This window comes from Dryobates pubescens, chromosome 4, assembly GCF_014839835.1.
Source record: "Dryobates pubescens isolate bDryPub1 chromosome 4, bDryPub1.pri, whole genome shotgun sequence".
Taxonomy (NCBI): domain Eukaryota; kingdom Metazoa; phylum Chordata; class Aves; order Piciformes; family Picidae; genus Dryobates; species Dryobates pubescens.
Genome location: NC_071615.1, coordinates 1,863,943 through 1,881,105, shown reverse-complemented (window position 1 = coordinate 1,881,105; position 17,163 = coordinate 1,863,943). Strand labels below are relative to the sequence as shown.

Here is a 17,163-nt window from a genome sequence, read left to right as displayed (position 1 = left end):
TGTGTCTGCTGTGCTCTGCCCTGAGCCTTTTTCCTGCCTGCAGCCATTGCCAGCACCTGCCTGGACCGTGGCAGCTCAGGCCCTACCTCACGGCTTGGTGACTAAAACAAAGACATACTCAGCAGCAGTGGATTTAGTATCTAGCAGGGGCGTGCCTTTAATCAGACAGAAAGACCCTGGTGTGACACCCAGGCACACGGAGGGATGGAGAACAGATGCAGCCGAGTCTGTTTTCAGATCTGCAGACCAAGTGTGTGTCAGGAGCTGGCAGCTCTGAAGACATGTGGCATATGCTGGGGATGTCTGTGCCGCGCCCTGCCCAGGAGGCTCGCTCTTTCTTGGGAGCTCCTCTGATGAGTTACAGACGCCAGGAAAGGACAGAGCTGCTGTCTTGGGGATGCAGAGGAACCTCACCTTGACCTTTCTTCCTTGCAGGCTCCAAACTGCTGGCACTGCGCTGCGGCAGCCGGTCCAAGCCAGGAGCTGCCCACAGCTCCCCAACGTGAGGCTGATGCCAGGAGAGATGCAGTGGTGCTTACTGTCACACTGGGTCGCACCAGCAGTTCACTGCTGGGCATTTTCCTCCTGTCCCCATGCCAGCAGCCTCAGTCCTGCAGCACCTTGTGTTTGACACTCGAGCTCTCCGAACAGAGGTGGACAAAGAGGGTGCCGGCCGCGGCGCGGGCACGCAGCTCGCACAGGTCGTAGTCGTGGGCCCACTCCACGTTGCCCCACCGCTGAATCTGGAGGGGAGGAGGAACACAGGTCACTTCAGAACTGGATTACACCTACAGCTGCTCAGCAACTCCCAGCCTCCCTGTTCATGTTTGTGAAACACAGGTGACCCCCAGGAGCGGTGCTGCTCACTGCCTGCTGGGGCAGGGAGCTCTCCAGAGGAGCTGGGCGGAAGGACAGGGTCCATCTGGCTCCTGTGCTGAGGCAAAGTCCTTTAAAACCAGGATGAAAAGATTCCCAGCAGCCTGAGCAACTTTGGGGTCGGGGAGAGCTTCACACCAGGCCAGTTTCCAGCAAGCAAGTTATTAGCTTGATGTCTGGCAAGGCCTCCAGACTGGATAACCCACAGCAAGGGAAGCCAGCCACGACTTTGCACTTCAGATTAGAGGAGAAGAGCAACCATCTGGGCTCTGTGAAAAGAAACTGGCAGCCCTGGGAGCACTCTGGGCTGTGGCGCCCACAGCGCTGCTCTGCAGCGGCACACTCCAAGCTCTCTCCAACGGAGAGGCTGGTGGAGCAGAACCTCTCCTGCACTAGCAGGCACTTCCCTTGCCAGTTATTTGTGGCAGGAGATGCATTTGTCACGCTGGGATTATTGCTATTTGAATGATAGGGCTGTTCTGTAACATCATTTACCTGGTATTCTTCCTCCAGGCGAGACAGCAGCACAGCTTTCTCCACTGTAATGTGCCTGTCAATCAGCCCCATGGACAGAATCAGGGATTTCAGCTGGGTGATTACATATTCTATACCTGCAAGGGAACAACCCAAACCAACCAGGATTCATGGTCGTTTCCTGCAGCGTTACAGCAGCACCTCTGCACGTGCTGAAGACAATCAGGGTGTGGTACCCCCACAGGGAGGTCACAGGGCCTGTGATCCTCCCCCCATGTGCATCTGGGCACTCAAGTGCCAGATGTGCAGTTCACAGCAGACCCAGTGCTGCTCTGGCCACTGCCACCACAGTGGCAAAGGCTCTGCCTTGCAAACAGCCATTTTTTATTCTGCCACAAACCTTCCCTGTGCAAAGGGAACAGATGACCCACCCAGGCCTGAGGATTCTAGAGCTTAGCTTAAAGTCCAGAGTCAGAGGGACTTGTAAACAGTTTGGTGCTAAAAGAGCTGTCCACATAGAATCCCAGACCGGTCTGGGCTGGAAGGAACCTCAAGGTCATCCAGTCCAGCCCCTGTGCAGTCAGCAGGGACATCTGAAACTAATGAAGGTTGCTCAGGGCTCCAAACAGCCTGACCTGGAATGATTCCAGGGATGGAGCATCTACCATCTCTCCAGGCAACCTGGGCCAGTGTCTCACCACCCTCAGTGTAAAAAATGTCTTCCTTAGATCTAGACTGAGTCTACCCTCTGGGAGAATGCCTGATGGCTGAGGCACCAGAGCAAATTCCACAGACACACACAGCCAAGAGGAGAAAAGGGGCTCACAGCTCTGCTGAGCACTCATGCTTCACCTCAAGAGGATGGGAAATGGAGGTGCCTGCACATGGACATGGTCTGAAGCCAAACTCATTTTGTGCTACCAGTCTAGGCCAAACCTTGAATTTCAGGTCTAAAGCTGACCAGTTGCCCAGAGGCATGTGCCCTTCCCTTCCACCCTGCCTCCCCAGATTACAAACTGTGAGAAGAACAATGACTCAGCAAAAACCATCTCTACAGGGGTAATGGAAAGCCTTTGCAAGCCCTGTCCCAGGAATCAACACTGTTAACTTCCATTAGCTGCCAAGGTGCTGTCTTCTGTGGATTTCAGTTTGCTACTCATTCAAGTCTTGCACTGGAGGAAGGGAGCAAAGCAAACATTGCCTCATTTCTTTAAGGGTCACTCAGCAGTGTCAGGCAAGATCAAGTGGGCTGCAAGGGTGAGGGAGTGAGTACTGCACAGAACAGTGGGCACTGAGAACACTAAACCCCATTGCTTCTCCTGGTAGCACAGCTGAGGACTAAGCCATCAGCAGGTTTGGCCTTACAGAAGTTATCTGTGCTAGGGCAGAGCAGGCAGCTCACAGGCCAGGAGTCAGACTCCAAACACCAGTGGCACTGCTCCTAACAAATACATCTAAGGGACTGGCCTGGAGATTTCAAATACAAACCTCAGCACTCTGATTATCTCAGCAGGAGAGGTAAAAACACTACAGAGGCTCTTCTCCTCAAGCAGAGAGGAACTGCCTCCTCTCCTGGCACAGCCTGAGCAGAGAGCTCCCTGGCATGGCCTCTCACCTTGCAGGGCCCACATGTTGTATGAAGCCAGATGACTGATGAAGGTCTCCTTGGTGCTGGCAGGGATGTTTGGTCCCAGGATGCTGGTCGAGGAGCCAATGGTCACATTGTACCTGGAAAAGCACAGGGCTCCTGGAGCTCACAGCTCTGACAGTCACAAGCACTGCAGCTCTGGCCTCAGCCCACAGAAACATCTTTGACCTCTTACCTCTTCTCAGCCCAGGCCACAATGGGATCCCATTCATTCTTCTGTAGCTCTGCCAAGGCAGGTGGCTCCTCCACACGGTAGCTGGGACAGTGCACAACAAACCCAGGCTGAATGTTCACTCCCAGGTTGCCAAGCTGCTTGTGGCACCCCTCTGGGAAAGGGATTCGGCTGCCTACAGGAGCTGAGCAGCTTGCAGTGGACACCACAGAGGCTAGGACTGTGAGACAGGAGCTTGGGCATGAACAGGCTTGATCCTGCAGCCCACAGGAACAAAGGGCATTTTGCTCCTGGTACTGACTCTGGGCTGCACAGGGATTGGGCTGACAGATTCCCCCAGGCCTTTCAAAAATGTTTTCTTTTCTCCAAAGAGATTTTAATCTCCTCCTGCTCCCACACCCTTGCCTAGCAGAGGTGTCCAAACCAGAGTTCAGCAGATCCCCATTCTCCCCCACACCCACACCCTGCACAGGCTCCCACTGGGGCTGCAGGCCTAGGACCAGCCTAAACTGATCAAACCCTTGGGAAGAAACCAGAACAGATCAGAGCCCTGCTGTGACTGGGTTATGGTAGACACTGTCCCTTCCAAAGCCCACAGTGTAAGAGGGCAGCCTTGGCTCTGGGCCAGCAGGGCCCCAGTTCCATACCAGACGGTGTCAGTGTCCAGGAACTTGACGGCCGCTCGGATCAGCTGCGCTTTGCTGCGCTGCGTGGGGTTGTCCAGCGCCGTGTTGCACAGCGTGGTCTGTGGGATAAAACCTCTGTCACCCAGGGCCTGGGGAAGCAGCAGCTTCCATTGTACAAAGTCAAGAAGCAGCAGAGGGATTTGTGACAGACAGAGAATGAAGGGATGCAGCTAAAGGCAGCTGGAGGGCCGGAACGCGGCTTGTGTCCACTGGCTTCGGAAGCCTCGGGAGCCACTGAGCACCAGGGGAGAGGCCTCGTGGTCTGCTCCGTTTCCTCCTGCCCCTTGCTATCCCCCACAGCACTGTCCAGCCCATTCCAAGGTCCCCTCAGTGACACAGATGCTCCCTGAACAGTCACCCAGCCAGTATCTAACCACCCTCACAACCAAAAGGCTCTCCCAGTGCCCAGCCACAGTCCCAGTCTCTTGTCTCAGTCTCCAGAGGCATTAGGACAAGCTGCTCTCTCCATGATCTGTGTTTGAAGACCATTCTCTTGGCTACACATTCAGCCCAAGCCATGTCAGCTCTACTGCAAATACTCAGGAGAGCTGGGGGAGGCAGGACTCAGGAGGAAGCACTCTTCAAAGAGTCCTCCATCTCATGCACCCCAGCACAAGACTTGCACCCCAAACTGATTCTCAACTCTGGAATCCATCTCGCCAGCTGGAAAAGCCCTCTCCAGGTGGCAGTGGCCTGGCAAACTCATCCTTTGTCCCTGTTGTTTAAATTCATTGTCTTTCATCTTGACTTTCTTGACCTGACTGCTCTCAGCACACTGCATTCTGCCCTGCTGAGGTCCCGGCCTCCCAACCTGCCATGCTCACCAGGTGCATAGTGTAGAACTTGATGGTGTCCTTCTGGGAGTCCCACTCTGTTGCCACTGCAATGGCCAGGGCCTCAGTGGGGACAGTGAAGAGCTTGGCCTGGGGAGTTTTCAGCTTTCGGTGGTCCAGGTTTATTTCATAGCCTCCTGGGGAATCAGAGTAGAAATCCTGGGGAATCGAAGAGGAGCAGGCACTAAGGAACAACAGACAACCCCACAGCAGGAGCAGACTCAGAGCTGATGGGAGCATGGGACCAGGGATACTCAAGCTTCCCACCATCACCATCACTTGGACATACTTCTCCCCAGGCAGCCTTGGAAGCTGTTTGCCAGACAGGGCACAGCAGGCTGGTGACAAATACTCAGCAGCCTGGGTTGTGGCTGTGCCACTTTCTCTCTGGAGCTGTGTGGGGTGACAATGTCCCTCCAGGGGCCCAGCCCCTCTGTCCTGCCCCTGCAGCCACACTCACCTTCTCCTTGAGAGATGCTCACGTTCTGGTAGAACCGCTTCCTCTCTGGGGGCAAAAACAGAGCTGTTCAGAGGGCAGCTTTGGTCCCTTCCCCTGCCCCCCACCACAGCCCACAACACACAGAGCCCTCAGTGCTCTCAAAGTGGCCTGGACACAAAATTCCAGGCCCTCCATCCACAGCTTTCACACACTACACAACTTGAGCAAGCTGGGGAAGCAGCTTTAAACTGGCAAAAACCCGAGGGCTGCTGTGCCCAACGAGCAAGTGAGGGAGCAGCTTCACTCCTGCCAGCCTGGGCTTTCAGGGAGTTTCTACAGGGCCACTTTCCAAACCAGACCTGCCCCAGCACTGCAGGAGTTTTGCTTTGGGCTCAGTGTTTCAAGAGTCTCCCACTGCAGTCATGTTTGACAAAATAAGCCCTGAACTGCCTTGGCTAACTCTCTCTCCCTGGCTTGTTCTGTCTCAGCGCAACAAGAAACTCAGCAGAGCTGGCTTGGAGTCAGGGCAAGGCACAGCAACCTGCCCTGATGATATCAGATCTCAAATCCACCCAGCACCAACCCACACACTCTCCCCCAGACTCTGACTTGCCCTGCAGCTGATGCACAGAACCACAGCTGCCAAGAGCAGGCTCAGAGCATGCAGGGACAGGGTGCTGCCCCCTCCACCACAACCACCCACGAGGGCAGGTTTAAGGCAGGCACCCCTGGTTAACAACTGGTTTTGGGGACACATCACTGAGCCATCAGGGGAGGGAGGAACCACCTCCCCACAGCCACTTCCAGCTTCAGCTGAGGAGTGTGCCTGCTCCTCCAGCAAGGTGAGCCTGAGGGAACCACAGGTCTCTGTTTCAGGGCAGCCTCCTCTCCTCCCAGTACTGGCACACATACTCCAAGATCCTGAAAGCTGATGTTGCAAAGGTTTGTATCACACAGGGCAGGAGGAATCTGAATGACACCAATGAGATCATAAATCCTGAACTCAAAAACTGACCTCCTGAAGGGTGAAGCAGGTCAGGCTGCAGCTCTCTTACTCTGTGCTAAAGCCCCCATGTTCCTGCTGAGGAAACAGACCGAGCTCAACCACCGGCAAGTTTCAGGACCTCAAAAATGCCACATCGTTAAGGCACAGAGCTGAAATGATTCATATGACTGTGTGTACCCCAAAGGAGTCCTGAGTCATGTCAGTGGGCTGCTGACAGCCCACAGTGAGTCACTATGAATCCACTGCTTCACCTCAGACAGAACCTGACTAATTTTACTGTCCTCAAACCCACAAGTTTCCAGCAAAATCTGTAGAGGGGATACACGGCCCAGAACATGCCTGAACCACCCTGGCTGGGTGTCCTGCTTCTCCTGCCAAATCCCTAAAGCCCAGCAAAACACAAACATAAGCAAAACAAATCGGTGCGCTGAGGACTTGGCCATGCTGCCAGTATGTCGTCCCCGCCCCTGAGTCTCCATTAACGCCAGAAGATGGACACGGAGGCAAGCCCAGCACCGGGATCGTGTTGCCCGAGCCGCTAAAATGCCTTGAGGAGCCCGGGCCCCTAGGGACTGTGCTGGTACCGATCCCTGCCAGGGGTATGACCTCTGCTGGCGTTTCGACCCGCCCCGAGGGCATCGACCTCAGCATTCCCTTGGTCCAGGGTGACCCTGAAGGGTGTCACCGGGAGGTCCCATGGGCCGGGAAGGGGGTATGTCACCACGGGGGATCCCGCCGGGGAGTGGAGAGGGAGTGCCTTCTCCCATCTGAACCAACCCCAGCAGGACAGGTAAGGGCCCGAAGTGGGCAAGAGAGGCCCCGGCGCTCCCTCACCTGCCGGTGGGGCGTAGGCCCGGGCCCCGCCTGGTCCCACCGGGCCGTTCCCGGCTGCAACAGGAGGTGGTCGGGGGAGATAGGCGGGCGGGAAGCGGGCCCATAGCAGCGAACGACAGCCACGCCACATCGCGGCGAGTAACGAAAAGCAGCCCCCACGCTCCCTCCTCAGCGCGGCTCTGCGGGTGCCGCCATATTGCCCCAGTCTCAGCCAATCTGCGTCTCGAACGCGGTTTGACCCTTCCGACGCCCCGTCTTGCCCACAGCGCGGAAACTGCATTCCCCGGCAGCGCCCGCGCCCGCGCCTGCCGGGAGGAAGCGCGTGCCCCGTGGCCAATCACCTCCCGGCCCCGCCCCTCCCGCAGCGCCCGCGAGGGCCAATGGGAGCGCGCGGAGGCGCTGCCGGGAGGCCCTGAGCCAGGCGGCGGTGGCGGCGGCGGCGGCCCGGGCGTGTGGGGAGCGGAGCGGGCGGCGGCTTCGGCCGCGCTCGGCCCCGGCCACGCTGGCTCCCGGGGATCCTCCCGAGATGCCGGTGCGGAGCGAACGGTGCTGCGCTGGCGGGGCGGTGGCGGCGGGTTCGGCCTCTTCACCGCCCTCCGGGGCGGCCGCCAGCAGCCTGGTGCCGCCGCCTCCCATCAACACGGCGCAGCCCGGTGTGGCTACCTCGCTCCTCTACAGCGGCGCCAAGTTCCGCGGGCAGCAGCGCAGCAAGGGCAATGCCTACGAGGTGGAGGTCGTCATGCAGGTGAGGGGCCCGACGGCAGCCGCCCTCCTACCGGGCCCAGCGTGTTGGGGCCCCGCCGTTTCCCTCGGGCCGCCAGCGGCCGTTCTTTCTGCTGGCTGCCGCTGGTGGACGGTGCTGCCCCCGCCGGTTCCCCCTGGGGCCGCGATTTCCCTACGTTATTCCCCCGCGGCTCCTAAAGCCGCAGTCGTTCCGTTTCCCGGACCCTCAGGCTCAGTCACCTCTGCTTCTGCCAGGGGCTGCCACTGCTCTCCCTGCCCTCGTTCCCTTCAGGCTCCGGTTACCGACCCCGCCGGCTCGGGTGGCTGTCGGCTCATCCTCATTTCCCTCAGATCCCAGACCTCGTTGTGTGTCGGTGTGGTGGGTGAAGCCCTTTTCCCTCTGGTCCCAGCGACCGACTGGGGTCGCCCCAGCGAGCTGGGAGCAGGGTGGGCTCAGGGGGACCTTTCCCTGCAAGCCTGGAGAAGCCTGAACCAAGCCTGTGGTTCTCCCTGCGCTGCTCGTCTCTGACCTGGCAGTGTCTCACCGTGATTCCCCTAGTTCCATCAAGCCTGGTAATAGCTGTGAGTCCTCAGGGTCTGGAGAGTTCTATCCCTTTCCTGTGTGCTTTCTTTTCAAGCTTGGAGCAAGATCCCAGTCCTCTTCTGCTCAGGCCCCAGGAGGGACCCTTTTCCCTCAGGGGCACCTCCTAGCTCCCTTTCCCTCAAACCTTGAGGACCCTCTGCACTCAAGCCTTTGCTCTGGAGTGGCCATGCCCCTCTGTGCCACAGGCCAGAAGGGTAAGAAGCCCAGCTTAGAGTGGGTGTTGTCCTGGGAAGTCCCTGCCAGTGGGGCAGCCAGTATTTCAGGCCTGGCTGGAAATCAGCAGGGATCCAGGTCCCAGTCTCTGGCTAGCTAAGCGTGGCCTGGCTGAAGCTGGGACCCAGGGTGCTCCATCCCTGGGCTGTCAGAGGCTGTCCTAGGCTGAGCAGGAAGCCTGGGGCAAAGTGTGGTGGTTTGTCTGTGGCAGGAATGCAGTCAGACAGCTGTAGTGCCCAGCTGTGCCAGGGAATTTGGACGTGGACTTGTGTGGCTTTCCCATTCCTCCCTGCAATCATTGTCACCCTGTGTAGTTTATTTTTAGTCTTTGGTGTTGGCCTGATGGCTTTGGGCAGAGCTGGTGAGGTGTGGAGTCTTTAGTGCATGGGGAAGCCAACCATCTGAGGCACACTTTCCTATCCAGCACCTGGCCAGTCACAGCTTTGTCCCCCATTTGGTGGTGGCACAGGATCTGGGGGACTGTGGCAGAGAGGGTAGCCAGGGCAGTGCTGAAGCCTGGTGTTGTGCAGCTGTGTCAGAGCCCCAGGGGCAGCAGATGGGGTAGGGTTTGAACCAGACTCTGTTTTCTGGTAGGGTGTGCTGTGGTGAGGACATCCCATGGCTGCTGAGCTCCACTGCACGCTGCCTCCTCGCAGGGGCTGGCTCTGGCTTTGTGCTCAAAATGCTGCTGGTTTATGCCTGTCAGCTGAGGAAGGGTGGCTGCCTGCTCTCCCTCTGCTTTGCTTTGATCACAGGTGGGGAAGATCCATCTTCTCACAGTGGATGTTTGCTCTTCCCCAGATAACTTGCTTCTGGCTTTGAAAAGCAATCTGGAGCTGTTAGGGGGAAAGCTTGGAAAACCCCTCTGCTTTGAAAGGTGCTTGGAACAGAAGCAGCCCCCTGCCTAGCTCCTGTGCAGCAGCAGCAGTGAGATGCAGCTCCATAACTCAGCAGAAGGGTGTCATGAAAGCATTAGGTGGGGAGAAAGGCCTCTTTCTAACACACAAAGCCTTCTGAGCAGGCTTTGGTGAGCACTGTGCTGGGTACTGGGCAGACAGTATGGGTGGTGGGGTCAGGCCTATGAAAGAAGCAGGAGGTGAAGCTCTAGGCTGTGCTTTCTTCCTCTAACCTGAATTAAATCCAGTAAGTAGATGCTGGTAGTGGATGACTGGGAAATGTGGAGGCTGGGGGTGTGGGTGGTTCTGCCAGTGGTGCTCTCACTTGGAGAAAACTGTGAGTCTGCTTCATTCTGTGTGGAGAAGGAGGAGGTTTGCTTCCCCTTGGAGACCTCTGGGCAGAGGCTGCTGCCTTGGTGTGATGGAGCTGGGAGCAGCTGGGGTGTTGTCAGGCCTGGGATGTGGAGGCTGTCAGAGGTGAGCTGAGCAGCTGTGAATGATCTTTGCAAGTGGCTCTCAGCTGTGGAGAAGGGCTGCCAGGGCAGTCAGATGGACATTCAGCACTGGGCTGAAGCTGAAGTCGGCCTTGCTTTGGATCAGTTGGGTGCCTTCATGCCTGTGCTCAGACTTTGCACTCTCTTTCTAGCATGTGGACATGGAAAACTCCTATCTCTGTGGATACTTGAAGATTAAAGGCCTTACAGAGGTAAGTGCTAGCAGCAGAACAAGAAAAGATGCTTTGTGAAGGCTTTTCTTTTTTGCTGGGGGGGGTGGGAGAAGCTGCCACCAGAAATAGGAAATGGAAGGATTGAGCATGCAGCAAACTTGACCACTAAGGAGTTTAATAGCTTCAGTCTGTTGTTCTTGGCACGCTGAGCACTGGGGCTCAATGGGAGTCCTGAAGGAGGGAAGCTTTCTTGGCATGCCTTGAGGTCTGAGCAGCAGAGAGTCTGACCCTGCAGTCAGCTTCAGGCACTACCAGTGGTGATGTGCTGCTGAAAGAAAACAAACCAGGACCCAAGCAGTTCTTGCCATGCTTCCTTCCCCATCCATCCTCTGAGGCTGCTCCTGGTGTCAGGCAGTTGTTGAGAGCTGTCTCCCAGGGGGCTGCTTCTTGCAGCTGTGGTTTCATCCTGCTGTTCCCTGCCTGTGTCCTCTTAACTCAGTGCCAACACAAAGCCAAAGAGAAACTCCTCCTCCTGTGGTGGGATGGCTGAACTCAGCCCTTGGGCTTTGTAGCTGCTGGATACCTGCTTTGGAGTGATGCTGGCTGTGAACAGTCACTTCTGATCATCCAGCCTGGTGTTTCCCAACAGTCCAGCTCTGCCATAGCTCCTGCTGGTGAAGTGAATGGAGGGGCAGAGGGAGGCTGGCGTAGGAGGGGGCAGGCTCTGTGTGTGTGAGCCGGGCTGCAGGAGGTGCGGGGCGGGACGAGGCAGCGTGCCGCTTGGAAAGGCCACAGCACCAGCTGCAGAATGCCCAGAGCTCTTCCTGCTGAGCATTCAGGTTCCAGTCTCTAGGTGTCAAACCTCCTGGCCTCTTGTCTGTCTCTCCTAGGAGTACCCAACCCTCACCACTTTCTTTGAAGGTGAAATAATCAGTAAGAAACATCCTTTCCTAACCCGCAAGTGGGATGCTGACGAGGATGTGGATCGTAAGCACTGGGTAAGGAGCTCTGGGGGGCAGGGGGGGATCTGATGCCACTGGTTTGGAGATGAAGTGCAGTGTGGGCCCATGCAAGAGCTGTGAGAAGGCCTGGAAACTTCTCCTTTTTAGCTGGCTCCCTCCTTTCCCCGCTGGGATCGTTGCAACTGGAGGTCCCTTCGGCAGGCTCTTGGCTGAGGTCTGGGGGAAGGGAGGTGCTGTCTTTGCACTTGCTGGCACTGGGGTTGGAATGGAGCAGGAACATTCCTCACCTCCTGATCCCCCCACCCCCAGCAGAGCACATTCATTGTAAAGTGGGGGGGAGGAGGAGAGGCACAGGCAGGTTGTTGGTACCCCATCTCACCCTCTGCCCAGGGCAGGGTGTGTCTGCTGCTGTGCTCTGGATCGGGGCCACAGCTACCAGCTGATTGCCTCCACACCTTGACCTTTGCTGTTGCTTGCTAGACTTTGATGTTTATTATGTTTCTGTCAAAATATCTTCCTCTGGGAGTGCAGAGCTTCTCCAGCCAGGCTGGACATGGCTGTGTGTGGCTGGCAGTCCTCTGTGTTCCCCTCTCCTGATCCTGGGGGGTAGTTTAGCCTTGCCCCAAGGGAAGAGCAGCCCTTCTGGTGCTGTTCTGTAGCAGTTTTTCCCCTCCTCCTGACTATCAGCTGGCACTTGTGAGTTCTGCTCCTGGAATAAGCATCTTGGTTTCTTTCCTTTCTTGTTTGTTTCAGGGGAAGTTTCAGGCTTTTTACCAGTATGCAAAAACATTTAACTCTGATGACTTTGATTATGAGGATCTGAAAAATGGGGACTATGTGTTCATGAGATGGAAGGTAAATTCCACATCTCCTCCTCTGCTCCTTTTCAGCTGTGATGCTTTAAGGAAAGATTTCACTCTACCAGCCTCACTCATAACCCACCACATGTGTGAACTGCAGTGTGACTCCTGTCTAGCCAGCTAATTGTGTCCTGAAGGGCTGCAGTCCTGGCTAAAACCAACAGGAAAATCTTGCTTGGTGGTGCTCCACAGGATGAGAGAATTGGTGTCTCCAGTCCCTGTGTGGGACCTGTGCTGGATGCAAGCTGGCCTCTCCTCACCTGTGTTGATTCCTCCCTTTTCACATGAGCCTTTATGTAGCTGCAAGGGGAGGAAACTGTAGGATCACAGTCTGGACTGGGTGGGAGGGAACCTCTAAAGGTCATCCAGTCCAAGCCCCCCTGCAGCCAGCAGGGACATCTGCAGCTAGAGCAGGTTGCTCACAGCCCCAGACAGCCTGACCTGGAATGGTTCCAGGGATGGGGCATCTGCCACCTCTCTGGGCAGCCTGGGCCAAAGTCTCACTACCCTCATATGCAAAACTTCATCCTTCTCCCTAGTCCAACTCTCCCTCTTTTAGTTTCAAACCATCACCTCTTGCCTGCCACTGTCCACCCTGGTCAAAAGTCTCTCTGCATCTTTCTCTTAAGCTCCACATAAGTCTTGGAAGGCCACAATCAGGTCTCCCTGGAGCCTTTTCTTGGTCAACAGGCAACTCCTATTCCTGGTTTCACAGCTGGCCTCTGGTTTGCAGGGGGCAGGTTTTGACCTGACACCAATCTCCTGCACTCTCTAAACTGATTCTGTTCTCAGCTCCCTGCTTCCCTGTAAGAGCCCTCCCATGGCAGGTGGTGCAAGGACATGCTGGTCTCTGTGGTCTGAGCTGCTGGGAGTGCAGGGAACGCTCAGCCAGGAATGCCTTCATGCTAATGGGTGCCAGCATTCAGTCTGGGAGGGCAGATGGGGGTGTGGGGGGGTTGTATTTAACTGGCATTTTAAAACACAGCCTGTGTTCTGTGTGCAGGAACAGTTCCTAGTCCCAGATCACACTATCAAAGACATCAGTGGTGCTTCCTTTGCTGGTTTCTATTACATCTGCTTCCAGAAGTCAGCAGCATCTATAGAGGGCTATTACTACCATAGGAGTTCAGAATGGTAAGGAAGCTTCCTTCTTCCTGTGGACCAAGGGCTGGCTCCTCAGACCAAGCTGTGACTCTTCTTCTGCTTTGCTGCAGCCTTGGGAGTGTCCAGACAGTGCTTCTCTGGGCTGGGAAGGAGGCTCAGGCTGAACCTTTGGGCAGAGGGAGGGTGTGTGTGCTGTGCTTGGCCAGAGCAGCCCCTCTGACTGGCATAAAGTGCTGCCCTTTGTGAGTGGTGGGGGCTCATCAGGCTGGCAAGGAGAAAGAGAAGAGATGAGAGGTCTGAGGATGTGCTGTGGCCCAGTGAAGCAATGGTCTGGTGTGTCTGTGAGGTAAGTTGGGAGGCAGACACCAGCTGTGGGCCACTGAAAGCATCCCTCCAGAAGCCTGGTCTCCAAACACTTGCAGGGCTTGGCCTGCTCTTGCCCTCCCATGAGGACAGGCAAGGGTAATGCAGCCTGGTCTCTTGTGCAGGGTTTTGCTTTGCTGAGTGATTCAGGCTTTGAGCTTCCCCATGCCTTGGCCAGATGATATCAGAGGGACTGTTGAGAGGGAGCTCAGTGATTTCTCACCTGTAACAGCTTGGATGTTACTCCCTTCAGGCAGAAATCTTGTTAGGCCACTGCTTTGTAGTCCATGGTCCTTGGGGTGTTGCTGTAAGACAAGAGAACAGGCAAAATTAATGGACTGGTTTCATGTTAGAGCCAACCTTCTGACAAGGAGCTGTGGAGAGCTCTCTTCCCTCTGACAGCCTTGTCACACAAAAGCTGTAAGGCAGCTGGAAGCTCTTGGGGGAGGGAAGGTGCCTGAGAGGCTTTCAGACAGATCCCCTGGAGCTAAGCTTTGAAAGACCTGAGTGTAATTTGCAGCTGTAGCAAACACAGTTTGAACATGAAAGTTGTTGAACTTCAAAAGCTGTCCAAACCCCACAGCCAGCCCACCCTGAGCACAGCCTGGCTGCAGGTAGCTCAGAGGGATGGAACTGAGGAGCGGTGCTGAGCCCTCACAGGGTTTTGGCACCGGGGCAAGCAGGTGCTGGGTGCCTGAACGCCTCCGAGACCTGACGCTGGGAAGGGGAAGAGCAGAGGCGCAGAGCTGGTGGTCAGGCTGCCCAGCAGCAGCCATCGGTGGCAGGGGAGCTGAGCTGCTCTGTGCACTCCTTTCATCCACCTTCTCCTTCTCTCCCAGGTATCAGTCATTGAATTTAACTCACGTTCCTGAGCACAGTGCTCCTATCTACGAGTTCCGATGACAGCCGCCCGCAGCTGAGAGCGCACGGAAGCCAAGCGGGCAGGAGGGCATGGCCTGCCGGGAGGACTGTGCCCCTGTGGGAGCAGGGGCATGCACGCTTCCCTCCTGCCCTCGGACTCGCCAGGCAGAGCCTCAACCTTAACCCACCCAGCCCAAGGAGCGTGGCTGCTGGAGCTTCTCTCCCTCCTGTCGAGTGGCGGATTTGATCTTTAATCTGGTTTTAAGCTACCTTTAAATGCACTTCCCTATTGCACAGCTAGTTTCTCTATCACTGAAGTTCCTCCTGGCTCTCCTCTGGAAGCTGTTTCTCAGTAGCTGGAATCAGTGATCTGTCCTCTGAGTAACAAGAAAATAGAAGCAGAGTGCTTGTATTTTCCTTGTTACAGCCTGACGTGGGTCGAATTCGCCAGGCCTCAGGTTTGGTACCCAGCCTGCCAGCTCTGATGCTCCTGGAGCCGGGTCCCAGCGTGTGAGGTTTCAGCTGTTGTGGGGGAGCGCTGACTGGCACAGCTAAGGCTTGAGTGAGCCTTTGCTTTGCACTGGCTGATGAGGTTAGCCAGGGCTGCAGTCCTTGCAGGGACGCCAGGCTGTTGGAGCTGGGAGCCGTGCCCGTGGCTGGAGACAGCACTGGGAGTGAATTCCATGTGTGGACTTGCAGGCTCTCAGTAAAGTGGATCTGAACTCTGCTTATAGGTGTACATTTACTCTTTACTTAAGGGTGAAAAAAGACACACACACACAAAAAAAAACCCCACCCCAAAAACAAAAATAGACAAAAGAGTTAAAAAAAGGACACAAGGAAAAAAAAAAAGCAAACAAAAAGGAGAGAGGGGGAAAAAAGGAAAAAAAAACCAACAAAAAGGACTTTTATTTAAAAACAAACAAACAAATATATCTATTTTTATGGTTCCTTCTTCCAAAGGACCCTCTGGCAAATGCACAAGGACTGGATGACATTTTGCTGTTTTCACATTGAAAACTGGGGAATGTTGGCACTCCCTTTTTCTATCCATGTGTGTAACCAGCTGGCTGCTTGGAGCAAGGGGATGGGGAGGGGGCAGGGGCAGCTCTGGGGCTCTTCAGCGTTTGTACTTGGCTCTTTGTGCTTCACCACACCACTGCTTGACACCTTTTTACAAGGGGGAAGGGGGGGAGGGAAAAAGAGAGAAAAAAAGAAAGCCCCCCAAACCCCTTCAGCTTCTCTCCCCCCTCCCCCCCCCCTCCAGTAGCTCTCCTCTGAGCTGCTCCCCGTGGCAGTCAGTCGAGGCTCCTGTGCCTGTGTGGCTTCTGGGTTCTTTTGGTTGTGGTTTCATTTTGTTTAAAGGCATTTTAAAAGTTGGCCTTGGTTGGATGTTTCCTGTGGCAGTCCCACCTCCTGGGGCTGTTCTGAGGGTTTAGTTTGCATTTATTTTGGTTTTCCTGGCTGTTTGAAGAACAGATCCCTCCCCCCCCCTCTCCCCCTCCTTAAAGCAGGCTCCTGTGGTGGTGTTTGAGGGCAAGCTGGCTGCCTGGGAGAGGAAAGCTAAGCCTCCCTCGTGCCTGTTGCCAAAGTGGTTTGGGTTCTCTTTGTTTTAATTAACTTTTCTTCCTTCTGGCAGCGTGTTTGTCTGGTTTCTTGCAGCTGAATTGCTAGTTTAAGCCTTAATGAGAAGATGTCTGGGCCCTGGTGAGCCCATTCCCTCTAGTCCAAGTTGGGATTTGTGTGGTGGGAGAAGCGTCCGGGCTGGCCTCAGGAGGTGATGTGGAAGTGGCCTCCCTGTGTGTGCTGTTTGCTGTGGGTGCATCCTTCTCCCCAGTGAGGGGTAGCAAGACTTGCTTCTGGGAGAATGGGGGAGGCCTGGCCCTTCCACAGGGCAGGAGCCCCACTGGCTGTGCCCTTGTCTGGCCCATCCTGGCTGGGTTCATAGAGCAGCATGGAGGCAAGCAGAAGAGTGAGTCAAGGCATAAAGGGAGAGCAGCAGCAGCAGGCAAAGCAGTTGGGAAGTGGATTTGTGTTTTACCCTGCTCCTCTTGGAGAAACTCTGTGGTGGGAAGAGAGGGGTTTCCTCATGGGCAGTGCTGGGAGATGTCCTGGTTTTAGAGGCAAAAGCTGGTGGTGCTGCTTCACCCATGCATTGGGGTGAAGCCTTCTCCCAGGTGCTGAGTGGGTGTGAGGCTCCTCACAGCCCTCCAGAGCCATCTGTGTGCAGTAATGGTGGTGGCTCTGGTCTCCTCACGCTCCCCAGAGCTGTCAGTGCCAGTGAGACACTCTGGTTTGTGATGTGGCTTAACAGAATTAACCCTGTGGTCACTGTTGGCAGAAGCTGGTTTAGGAAGGTGCTGGAGTTGTTCAAGATGTTTAACAACCCCTAAGCCTCTGAAGGTTTCCTTTGAGACTTGATATGTTGTGAGAAGGGTGGGGAAGGAGCATCCTGCTCTCTTCCTGTCTCCTTTCCACCATCCTGAAGCTGATTTTGACTGAAATCCAAAACTGCTGGGGCAGTGCTGCCCTGTGGGACGCTTGTGGTAGGGGCAGAGCAGGTTGTGGAGCCAAGAGGTTTGTAGGGGCCATCAGTGTTCAGAGCTTCCCTCCTCTAGAGCCTTCGTTTTGGTTTTCCTTAGACCTGTTTGAGGAGTTCAGGAGAGATGTTATGTATGTTGTGGTGTGGTGAGAGAGAGCTGACCGTGGTGTGGAGGTAGGAAAGGAGGCATTTGGTCTTGGCGGAGGTGGTGATGTCTCTTTCTAAGCATGCTGGCTGCAGGAGGGGTGTGCACGTGGGCAGACGGAGCCAGGGGCTTTGCAGAGCGTTAACGTCCAAATTAAACATGAATTGTATCCCAGGGGCTTGTGTCTGTGTGTTGTTTGTTGACCAAAGCACCTCTCTGTTCCAGAGGACAGCTGTGCTCCGAGTCCCTCCTCGG

At 55.6% G+C, this 17,163-nt stretch overlaps 2 protein-coding genes across 3 annotated transcripts; one reads left to right on the top strand and one right to left on the bottom strand.

The window, feature by feature from the left end:
* Positions 1-536: 536 nt before the first annotated feature.
* On the bottom strand, positions 537-7,165 carry ATPAF2 (ATP synthase mitochondrial F1 complex assembly factor 2). 2 transcript variants are annotated; one of them, XM_054180279.1, is made up of 8 exons: positions 6,969-7,165; positions 5,150-5,194; positions 4,681-4,873; positions 3,818-3,915; positions 3,174-3,254; positions 2,966-3,078; positions 1,372-1,487; positions 537-743 (listed from the first exon to the last, which is right to left on the bottom strand). In XM_054180279.1, the coding sequence occupies exons 1-8, from the start codon at positions 7,070-7,072 to the stop codon at positions 606-608; spliced, it is 888 nt and encodes a 295-aa protein (XP_054036254.1). In that variant the 5' UTR covers positions 7,073-7,165; the 3' UTR covers positions 537-605. The 2 variants fall into 2 exon arrangements, with proteins under 2 accessions (XP_054036254.1, XP_009895006.2); XM_009896704.2 differs by having other exon boundaries at positions 4,681-4,826.
* A 183-nt stretch (positions 7,166-7,348) lies between these two features.
* GID4 (GID complex subunit 4 homolog) lies at positions 7,349-14,834 on the top strand. The gene is given in 8 exon segments (XM_009896694.2): positions 7,349-7,378; positions 7,380-7,450; positions 7,452-7,713; positions 10,051-10,110; positions 10,962-11,069; positions 11,787-11,888; positions 12,897-13,027; positions 14,200-14,834. Coding segments are annotated over 8 exon segments (828 nt in total). The 3' UTR covers positions 14,264-14,834.
* The last annotated feature ends 2,329 nt before the right edge of the window (positions 14,835-17,163 follow it).